This window comes from Aspergillus fischeri, genomic scaffold, assembly GCF_000149645.3.
Source record: "Aspergillus fischeri NRRL 181 1099437636249 genomic scaffold, whole genome shotgun sequence".
NCBI lineage: Eukaryota > Fungi > Ascomycota > Eurotiomycetes > Eurotiales > Aspergillaceae > Aspergillus > Aspergillus fischeri.
Window position 1 is genome coordinate 3,618,598 of NW_001509770.1, and position 10,749 is coordinate 3,629,346.

General features: G+C 47.7%; 4 protein-coding genes and 2 non-coding genes across 6 annotated transcripts; 1 reads left to right on the top strand and 5 right to left on the bottom strand.

Annotated features, from left to right (window-relative positions):
* Window positions 1-288: 288 nt before the first annotated feature.
* On the bottom strand, window positions 289-1,470 carry NFIA_019860 (uncharacterized protein; the record flags this gene model as incomplete). The annotated part of the gene is made up of 4 exons (XM_001265176.1): window positions 289-579; window positions 630-824; window positions 885-1,323; window positions 1,388-1,470. The coding sequence occupies 4 exons, from the start codon at window positions 1,468-1,470 to the stop codon at window positions 289-291; spliced, it is 1,008 nt and encodes a 335-aa protein (XP_001265177.1).
* Window positions 1,471-4,355: 2,885 nt separating this feature from the next.
* Window positions 4,356-4,427, bottom strand: NFIA_019870. The gene has a single exon. It is a non-coding gene; the product is annotated as a tRNA-Glu (tRNA).
* Window positions 4,428-4,526: 99 nt separating this feature from the next.
* On the bottom strand, window positions 4,527-4,598 carry NFIA_019880. The gene has a single exon. It is a non-coding gene; the product is annotated as a tRNA-Glu (tRNA).
* Window positions 4,599-5,627: 1,029 nt separating this feature from the next.
* NFIA_019890 (sodium:solute symporter family protein) lies at window positions 5,628-8,062 on the top strand (the record flags this gene model as incomplete). Its single annotated transcript, XM_001265177.1, has 7 exons — window positions 5,628-5,749; window positions 5,851-6,023; window positions 6,091-6,597; window positions 6,655-6,664; window positions 6,719-6,753; window positions 6,813-7,431; window positions 7,489-8,062. The coding sequence occupies 7 exons, from the start codon at window positions 5,628-5,630 to the stop codon at window positions 8,060-8,062; spliced, it is 2,040 nt and encodes a 679-aa protein (XP_001265178.1).
* A 292-nt stretch (window positions 8,063-8,354) lies between these two features.
* Window positions 8,355-9,181, bottom strand: NFIA_019900 (rhodopsin family protein; the record flags this gene model as incomplete). Its single annotated transcript, XM_001265178.1, has 7 exons — window positions 8,355-8,544; window positions 8,614-8,654; window positions 8,705-8,737; window positions 8,794-8,818; window positions 8,876-8,909; window positions 8,967-9,020; window positions 9,151-9,181. 7 exons carry the CDS (start codon window positions 9,179-9,181, stop codon window positions 8,355-8,357), a joined length of 408 nt encoding a protein of 135 aa, XP_001265179.1.
* Window positions 9,182-9,863: 682 nt separating this feature from the next.
* On the bottom strand, window positions 9,864-10,466 carry NFIA_019910 (dynein light chain DYN2; the record flags this gene model as incomplete). The annotated part of the gene is made up of 7 exons (XM_001265179.1): window positions 9,864-9,928; window positions 9,979-10,048; window positions 10,106-10,132; window positions 10,187-10,221; window positions 10,271-10,304; window positions 10,357-10,379; window positions 10,436-10,466. 7 exons carry the CDS (start codon window positions 10,464-10,466, stop codon window positions 9,864-9,866), a joined length of 285 nt encoding a protein of 94 aa, XP_001265180.1.
* Between the last annotated feature and the right edge of the window lie 283 nt (window positions 10,467-10,749).

The window sequence follows — 10,749 nt, forward strand, 5'->3', positions numbered from 1 at the left end:
ATCGCTCAACCAAACTTCAGGAGGGTCGAAAATAGTCGTCAGGCAGCCTAATAAACGCAGGTGAGGTATCATATCGAAGATTTCCAAAATCATGCCCCATTGTCAGTACCCAGCAGCCCGCAAGCGAGGTATTGATCGAGTACCACCGCGCACTCGCGGTTTCCCTTTCTAATATGCGGAATGAAGAAGCGAAAAGCTGCGTATTTGCATTTTCGTTTCCTTTCAGTCCTCCGTTTCTTTTTCAATTCAATTGGATTTGTTCATGAGGAGCAAGACAGCAACGCTCGATTAATCAATCATCATTCGACTGGGTATCGCGCCAGCCACATTCGAGGACAGCTCGGTGGTCTTCTCCGCCTCCTTGCTCGACCTTCTTTTGTTGATATGGGGCTTCAGACCCTTGTGGAAATTGTGCATGCACATGCAAGCGTTGATGATAGTCATGATGATGAGAGCAATCGTGATGACAGCAAAGAACGTGAGTGACCGCCGGGCAGGCAGGTAGTCCTTATAAGTCTCTGGTTGGTACATGCGCACAAGCTTGAATAGGAAATAGGCCATAGCTGCAAAGTAAAGAAGCTAGACTTATGGTCAGCAACAGCAATAGGTTGCGGAAGCAGGAAACATACGATGATGATAATCATTCCGATTGAGCTCTCACGTCGAACAAATATCGCCGCGCAAACCAGAATCAAAATAGTCACAGGTATAGCAGCTAGGGTCAGAGAGAATTCAATGTCGGCTTTATCGGTAACGATAACGACGAACTGCACCGTGAACCCGAGGAAGAAGAAAAAATCAAATTTGAGAAGTGCGACATAGATCTGGCCATTGGTAAATCCTCATGTTCCTTGATCTTCATTCTGTGAGTAGGAGTCACAAACCTGATATGTGAGGTAGCGACGCTTCATTCGCAGATCAGCACTGATATGCTTGTAGATCGACCATGCAAATTCATCATAAAGTTTCCATGCAACCATCACCATGAGAACGGTACCCATCGCCACGACGCATGGAATGATGATCAAAAAGGGCTCGGTTTCTCCCCATACGTCCTCATTGATAGCCGTATTGTCGGTCAGAATGGAGACAGCCTCCTTCACCTGCTGAACCTGCACAGCCCCATAGATCAAGAGTCCAATGTTGCAAAGACATAAACCAATGACCTGAATCGTGTTTTTCATCCGCAAGGCATCATATACAAGCACCAGCTCATATAGGAATCCAAAGCTGTAGAGCGCTAAGAAAATAGGGATCGTTTTTGATGCGGTGACAACCTCGGCTTTTGCTTTAAGCTGGCTCTGGTAGTTGGCGAAAATGTAACTGAACAGCCATGCGTTAGCATTAACGGCGTAATGGAGGTTTATAGATATTCAGGCCCGCATACCATTCTAGCGCGAGAGTTATGACGGTCTGGATGAAAGTGACGATAACAAAGGACCACGTCCACATAGAATTTGGAATATACATTTTGCGCTTGGGCGGTTTTGGCGTTACATTCGTGTAGCCCTCTCGTGAACGGAAGCCTCCAGGACCTCTTCTAAACGAGGGATCGAATGACCCCCCGAAAAGAGAGGCTCGCGAATTGTGTGCGTAAATTTTGACGAAGTGCTCCGTGACGGAGCTCGAGTCCGCCGGAGTTTCGGTCGCAATATGCAATATGACGGTTCAACCACCTAGCGGCGGCGTGGATGCTGCCAGAGACCGCTGATGGTACGAAATAAAGAGGGTCGAGGGAGAGAGTAGAAAGACGTTGTGATGGCCTTTGCCGGTTTGTTGACCTGACTGTCCGACAAGATGTTGGCAGAATCAGGAGGTCACGTTCGGAGTTTTGGTCATGGAAAGTACCGAGGATCTGTCCGTACAGACAGGCAAGCCCCAGCAAGCCTTCGCCGAGCGTCGATCTGGAGGAAGGGGAGGGAGAGACAGGTCGACAGAGTGAACGAAAGGACTGGGTGGTGAAGAATATGAAGAAGAGCCTTGTTTTCTCTCCCCCAGAAGAAGAGTGTTGTTGCCAAGCCGCGTGAAACGTCGTCTATCAGGCGGGGACTGGAACAGGCGCTCCGATCATCAATCACTTCGAGACCAGTCTAAGGCTGAGCACATGTAGGGAATCACGAGTGTACGGCTGGGCTCTAGCCACAAAATCGCGCAAAGGAGAAAGGGCGTGGAATGGATGGAGTATCGGATGTACAGCAGAAACAAAAGAAAGGATGAACGAAAGACAATCTCAATTCGCTGCTTGAAGAGCAAGACCTATGAAGCTGGTGGTAAAAAACAATAACGATGGAAGTTGTTCAAAGACAATGAATGGAGTAAGATGAAAAAGAGAAAGGTGTGGCCTGAACAATAACAGTACATAGTCCTGTCCTGTACCCAGTGGTAGGTGTCTTCGGCAACTAGTCACGTACCTCACTTTGCGGGTGGTCCTGTGGATTTGTGGGTTTTGGCAGACTGTGGTACGGAGGAATGCTGAAATAATTATTATTATTTTACAATGATCTTTGAGTTGGTTTGAAATGGAGTGAGCAGTGATAATAATATTAATGCGATCTGGTTGGGGATTGCTCAGCTTGGTCTCCAGGGTTCTTCACGAGTCTAGACATCGGCACCTCCCATATAATTGAGCAGGGAGCCATGGAAAGAATATCTACACTGTATCAGCTAGCTAGATGCTTCAGATATTCTATTGCCATCCATCTATATTCATGGATAGGCAGGATAGTCAAAGTAACAGCAGCGAATTCGAGGCAAAGTCTGCGCTTGCACACTTCAAAGTAGATGCAGCCAGCGTCCCATCTTCCTAAGTTTCTGTCGCTGCTATGAGTCTACTGTGTATGAGCTTGTTTCTTTATTTATCCTCCCACATTGAATACTGAATCGTTCACAATAATAATTTGAGAACGCTCTTAATCTTTCACCACTAGTGACCGCCAAGAGGTCTGTACGTAGCTAGGGACCAAATTTTCCCTCGTAGCCTCGAATGACAAGTCTTGTGTGCCTGGAGATGGAGAACAATCCACTAGCTGTACCAAAACAATTAAACAAAATTGCTTACAATCGAAAACTAGTCAATTCCGGTGGGCCCGACTCATCCAAATTCTGCCTGTCGTAGTCCCGTAGAACGACAGTGACAGCTCCATTATTATTCTAGCCTCTGCTTACGACGGGCTTGGATCTCGGCGAGATTTTGAATTGTGGCTTAAACCGGCTTGTAATTATGCCCGTCCGTGGTTCAGAACACGTTTCTAGGTACAATAATTATAGAGAGTCAAGGTACTCCGTAGTCGTGCTATGTACTTGGCAGATTAGTGTTGCATGAATGATTCCAAAATCTGCCATGGATACTCCTACTATGTATACTACACAACACATAGTTACCCATAGACAAGCTGAATCATCGCCCCGTTTATCCGTATGTTCCGTTGAGAATTAAGGGAGGATGATCACTTCCATTTCCGAGCAGAAAGGGAAAGGCGTAAGCCGATTTTACTATTAATATTCCCACATAGCAGATGCGAATCATGCGAGACTGCGGTCTTTCCCATAGCGATCTTCATCTCCCACAATCTTCGCGATTCGCAAATTGATGCCACTGTCATCGACTCAAGGTCTAGACCTACTTGAACATCGAATACACTAGGATTCATCTACTTTTGTTCTGCATGGCGTCGTTGAAGTACGCATTTCCTGTCCTCGCCCTGCATCTTGTGCCCTACCGATCCTCAGCTGGTGGCAGCCCAGTCAGCTCATTATTATTAATTAAACATCCTGACACAGGGGCCCGGAGAAGGCCTGCAAAAGTCTCCATTGTGGACACCGGAATCCAAAACTTTTCCCTCTTCAGGGAAAAAGTAGATAACCCCGGTCTCTTCGTGCGATTGAGTACTCGCGTAGAACGATCATGTGCAGTGACAATCTGTAATTGAGCTACTTGCTCTCCGAAATCCACACCTGGACTCTCGGAGCCTCGGGACAGAGGCTAGAGGCCCAGTTGACAATAATATTAAGGTTGACTGAGCCACTCAGTCAAAAGCCACGACTGACAACAATCCTACATGGCTACACCCAGCCATCCGCAGTGCGGCTCACGCACATAAGAATGTTAAGGGATGGAGGTGGCTGTGGCTGTGGCTGTCACCCAGCCGTCCACCAGTTTGTATTTCTGTCACACAGTAAAGGGATGGCAGATCCGCTCCATGAGTCAGACCATAAGACAAGGTGGGAATAAAGGGCAGTGTGACAAGTATATTGATGTCCAGAAATTGAACAATGTTCGGAGGCCATCAGTAGTAATCCATGAGGGGAAGAGAGAACAAAAAAATATTGAAGACGAAAAAAGTTAAGAATATGAGCTCCGATACGGGGAATCGAACCCCGAGCTGCCGTGTGAAAGACGGCGATGTTAGCCATTACACCATATCGGATTATTTGATGGTGATTTAGCCAAATTTTTGGCTATATAAGCTAATCTTCACCAGAAGAAAGGTAAGGAAACAGAAATTCAAAAAAAGTTGGTAGTTGAGCTCCGATACGGGGAGTCGAACCCCGAGCTGCCGTGTGAAAGACGGCGATGTTAGCCGTTACACCATATCGGACTGGCTGATATAATTCGGCCTTCCTTAGGTCTATAAGAAAGGATGCTGCCCCGGAAAAGGATACTGTAAGGAATGGCTCTCGTTACATGCTACTCGATCTACTCGAGCATCACTCTATCAGCGCTCTAGTTCTGACCATGATACCTGGTCTGAGTCTCGGGTTTCTAACTGATGTAGAAGATCTCGACGTAACGAACAGTACGATCCTCCAGTCTATTGGCATCGGCCAGCTCCGCTGCGTCAAGACTCATGGAATTTTACTCAAGCCCATCCCTGCTAGGTAGTCGCGGGTCTTGAATAATGCCATTGTCAACTCTGACCAAAACCATGTTGCTAACTGTTTACATAACTAGCCAGTCAACCACTCCGCTATCATGATATCGAAGGAGTCCGGGGCCGGAAGGCCACCTTATCAAAAACACCGCTTCAGCAACCAATCGCCATCCGCTTCGATCTAACTTCCACTGATAAGGATGAGCTACGAAAACAACGTCCGCCAATGATGACGTTCAAACTCAAGTCGTTAGAGATAACCTACTTCCATCCTTTCGGAATTGTACAGAAAGCTAATTCGAAAACAGGAACCGAAGGGAGGAGGAGCACTGGCAACCCCATGTGGCGCCTTGGGCCTGTGGCCCTTGGGCCCTACATCAGGATGAGACTGATAGCAAGTCGTTCTCCAGGGTCCTGGGGCATGCTGATTACGAAAATATGCTCTTATCGCGGAGTCACAAGCGGCTCGTAATTTCCTATCTGAACATGAAGCATAATTTTGATCAGCATGATGTCTGCGAATTCGGAGAATTATCTGAAGCTCCATTGATATGCAGCCTGCAGTAACGGCTATATGTATGGAAGGTGCCTCCTGCTCTGGGGTTCTGGTCCAGGTACATAGCAGACTCCGCAGATCTACTGGTGATTATCAGCCTGGTAATCCACGTGGAATCTCCGTACAAGCTCCGCCGTCATATACACTCTAATACACTACTCTGTTACATTGAATCGAGAGGGAATCAGAGGCTGTCAAACATGTCCTCAGAGGAGGTCAAGTTTGTTGCCCCCCTTTCGCAAGGGTTTGGCTATGGCATCATTATTGGATTGGGTTTCGCTTTTGCGTTGGTGATGATCTTCATTACCTGGGCTTTGAGGAGGTAAGAGCTTCCCATGTCCGTCCTCATCGTGGTACACCTAATACCCGGTGCAATGCCTCTGCCTTGACCCGCAGCCATGCTAATAAGGGACTCACTTACAGATATCAGCATGAAGTCCAGACATCTGAAATGTTCTCGACCGCCGGACGGTCTGTAAAGTCGGGTTTGGTCGCCGCAGCTGTTGTCAGTAGTTGGACTTGGGCAGCTACCCTTCTGCAATCTTCAGCTGTGGCTTACCAGTACGGTGTCTCGGGGCCCTTCTTCTATGCTTCAGGTTAGTCCTAAGGGCGTACCATGACTTTGAGTGATGCGACAGAATTATTGATATTGACCGGGAATAGGTGCCTGCGTTCAGATTATATTGTTTGCGACACTCGCCATCGAGCTCAAAAGACGAGCCCCCAACGCCCATACCTTCCTGGAAGCTCTCCGCGCGCGATATGGAACTGCAGTGCATCTAGTGTTCATTGTATTCTGCCTCATGACCAATATCCTCGTCACCGCCATGTTACTCACTGGCGGTTCCGCCGTTTTGACTTCTTTGACTGGGGTTCACACAGCTGCAGCCTGTTTCCTACTGCCCATAGGTGTTGTGCTCTACACACTTTTCGGCGGTATCAAAGCAACATTTATCACCGACTACATGCACACTGTGGTCATTATCGTTGTTATTTTCATCTTCGCGTTCTCCGCCTATGCAACGAATGCGGAGCTGGGATCCCCTGGCAAAGTGTATGATGCACTGGTTGCAGCCTCTGAGCTTCATCCAGTGGAAGGCAACGCTCAAGGTAGTTACCTTACCATGAGATCCAAGGAAGGGGGGATTTTCTGGGTGATTAACCTTGTCGGTATGTACCCCTAGACTGCCCTGTACGACGACATAAACTCTGACAGATGTTTTGCAGGTAACTTCGGGTTAGTAACATGCATAATTCGGGCTTCATGTCAGATTGCTGACGACTGTAATAGCACTGTGTTCCTTGACAATGGATACTACAACAAAGGTGCGTCTATTCTATCCTCGAAAGAATAACTGTGTGAAGAGGATACTAATTACTTCCAGCCATTGCCGCAAGTCCTGTCCACGCTTTCCCAGGATATGTTATTGGAGGTCTTTGCTGGTTTGCTATACCCTGGCTGTGCGCGACCACCATGGGAATCTCTGCACTTGCCCTCGAAGGGGCCCAAAGAATTAGCTCCGACGATGTCACCGCTGGCCTTGTACTGCCCTTCGCTGCTGTCAGGCTTCTGGGCTATAGCGGAGCTGTATGCACGACCCTTATGGTATTTATGGCAGTTACTTCGGCGTTCTCAGCTCAATTGATTGCCGTCTCCTCTATTGTCACTTACGATGTCTATCAAGCGTACATCAACCCTGCCGCCAAGGGCAAGAGATTGGTGTGGGTCTCTCACATGTCTTGTATTGCCTTCGCTCTCATCATGGCTGCATTCGCGACAGGGCTCTACTACGCCGGAATTGGTATGGGCTATCTGTACTTGCTCATGGGTGTCATCATCTCCTCTGCGGTGTTTCCCGGTGCCATGACTCTTGTCTGGAAGCAACAAAACTGGATTGCGGCTGCCTGCTCACCAGTTCTTGGACTCGCGGTGTCTCTTATTGCCTGGCTCGTGACCGCCAAGAAGGAATATGGTGAACTTACCGTCGCAAGTACCGGGGCGAAGTGAGTCTTGTATTGCCCCCTGGCAGTTTGTCCCCATCCGCTAATTGAAATTAACAGCTACCCTATGCTTGCCGGTAACGTCGCGGCTCTGCTCAGCCCGATCATATTCTCGCCGGTTCTGACATACCTTTTCGGCACTCAAAACTATGACTACGAGTCGATGCGCTCTATTCGCAAAGTCGACGATACAGATGTTGCAGCCGCCGCGCACGTCGACATCGAACTAATTCCTGGCGAGCTTGACGTACGCGATGCACAAGCGGAGGAAGAAGAACAGCGCAAACTCAACAGGGCGGCTCTCTACTCTCGTACGCTGACCGTCGGCATGGTGATCTGCTTTCTACTGTTGTGGCCGCTGCCTATGTTTGGCACTTCCTACATATTCAGCAAGAAATTCTTCACCGGCTGGGTGGTCGTTGGTCTGATCTGGCTTTTCTGCACTACATTTGGCGTCGTCATCTTCCCTCTCTGGGAAGGTCGTCAAAGTATCAAGCGGGTGGTCAGGCTCATGGCCCTCGATCTCACAGGGAAGAGGCCTGCCCTTGTTGGCCAGAAATCACGAGTGCACGAAGATAACTCTTCTGGTGTTGCGACACCAACAGAGAAGATGGAACCAAAGACAAGCATTTGAAGCTCTTTTCCGTGGAACTATTCTGACGACGGAAGGTACGAAGTGATGTCTGATTATTGCCTTTGTGTTGGGATCCGTGAGATCTCATTTTGTCATGCTTGATTTATACCCCATTTGTTGCCTTAAGTAGATAATATTAATTTCATTAATCACCGTACTGTTGGCATATAATCCTAGCAACACTTGCCTGCTCTTCGACTGTGGTATATTACTGAACACAATGAGGCAAATCCACAAAGTATGATAGATATCATAAATAAAAGACGACAACAAATCAGTGGCTCTCAGCTCATCATTTATAGTTGTAATTCTGCGGCGGTGGCGCCTGGGGTTGACCCTGTCCCTGTCCCGGGGGTGGGTAGCCCTGCGGCGGATAACCGCCGCCAGCAGCGCCAGCAGCATAGTATGCCTGCGGCGGTGGTGCAGGACCTGGCGGTATGCCTTGCGGAGGTCTTGTATCCGGCGTGATATCAGGGCGATCGCTGCAGACAGTTAGAGAGAGAAAAAGGAGATTTCAACGCCAATTTCTGACGGAAACGTGGTAATCTTACCGCAGGTCCTGAGTAAATCGACACGTGTGGCATGTTACTTCCTGCCACATCTTAGAATCTCGTGGATGTACAATCTGAGGAGAAGACTCACCTTGTACTTGTGTGTCGAGAGAGGGATACAGGGCTAGAATGATCTTAGCTTTGCTTTTATGTGGCGTCTATAAGCTTGCACGGTCATACAATGAAGCAAATGGTAAACCACGGCCTGAAATATTCTTCATTAGCAATATCTTCGTGATGAGATTCTGGGTTCATGACATACCACCGAGTTATACAGTGTCCGTTCCAGTGTTGGCCTAGAAGTCGGAATCAGTACATCACCATTTCTCATGTGACCTCAATCAGGTACTCACAGTTGTAACAGTATGCTCTGACATTCTCGTACCCTTCCAGCATCGAGGTAAATTCTGTGATTCGGCGTTAGCAGTGTGAGCGAACTTAGTATGCATATATGTGAGCTTGCGGACAAACAATGCTATGTATCCAGTAATATAATGCGGAGACATAGTTGTGTCTTGTTGCTGGGTGAGACCTTACCGTGTGTTCCGAATGTGATGCAAATCGCCATGGTGGTGAAGTTTCCGAGTCTTAGTGTCTATTGAGTATTCCCGATTATAAGTATAAGACGATGCTGGGATACAAGATAAAGAGGCCTTAAACTGGGACTATTAAATAGAAGATGGTCTAGGGGCCAAGGCAGCGGTATCAGGTGACGTGTGGCGCCGTGGCTTAGCACTTGGCATATGTTTTCAGAAGAGATGTGTTGTTCAAAGTCTAAAGAATTCCTTCTACATTTTCGCCATCAGATACAGGCACAATACTAACATGGGCCAAGTCAAGTGTGACACAGGATTCTACCAAGGCCCTATTCTCATATAGGGTTGTACGGCCGATTTTCTCTGGGATTCATGATAAACATGATAGACAAGCCATCAGGCCATGTTTGCACATGTCTTCCAAACAAAATTGTACTTCTATCTCAAAAATTTCACAAGAAAACAAGAGGTTTAAAGTCGCTCAAGGTAAGCAGGAAGTCACATCATGCAGCGTGCCGCCGAGGACTGTATCAACAAGACACATTGGACTTGTCCAGCAGCAACCGAGGTCTGTTATGTCCAGCAGCAGCGCACCACCCTTCCACCTGTGACTGTTCTCGAAGGGCCAACTCCGGGGTTGCCACTTTTCAGCCGAAGGGCTTCGTAAAGTCGACTCTCCATCCCCAAAGTAGGAAGTGAACATAATGTATGATTCTATTGCGTCTTGAAGAGGAGGATGGCGCAGTGGCCGAGGTAGAAGTAGATGAAGTGCTTCGTTTCTAGAATGAGGTTAGTTGCTATTCGGAGCGGATGAGACCCCAATGCGTACCATGTGTAACGAAGCTGCCAAAGTTTCTTCCTACAACGCAATGCCATGTCGCTCCCTTGCGCGAATCAAACTGCCAAATTGCGAGTCAGCCAATCGACCCATGACATCTCGGACGGATAGAGCGCACTTCTCTCTTGATGTACTGGGCAATGTCCTGAGAATGGTAAGTATCCTAAAGGACAACAATTAATTCAAATTGCATGCACACCTTCTCGATGTGATATTTCTCCATCGCCTCAGTGGCTAGAAAGATCAGCTGCCGAACTCTCCTGGAAGCTAAGAGAGATCATACCAACTTCAACAGCCTCTTGCTGCATCTCCTCCGTCTATTGAACGAAATGAGTACCTGCTTCGTGACTGAAATAATTGCTCCCTTACCATATCGACGGACTTGATCTGAGCTATGGAAGACTTTCAGTTGCGCTCATAATGGATTGACAGCAACGCGAACACTTACGCTCCAGCTTCTCCTTCTTTTCGGTGGCCATGCTTCCGTAGAGATAGGGTGACTAAGAGGGTGCAGATAGAAACAGAAAATATAGATTGAGAAGATATTATCTTAAGGTCCGAAAGATGAAATGTGAATTGAGGACAAAACTTCAGAATATAAACATCGTCATAATTAGATGCCCAAACGCCGATGCGACGACCATCGCGTTGATGATGTGCACGGGCCATGCCCACAACTTCCTCACCGCCTTTGCACTATAAGGAAGCATCGACCAAAATTTTTTTTTTGGGCTCCCACTTGATCATCTGCGGAAACTCTAC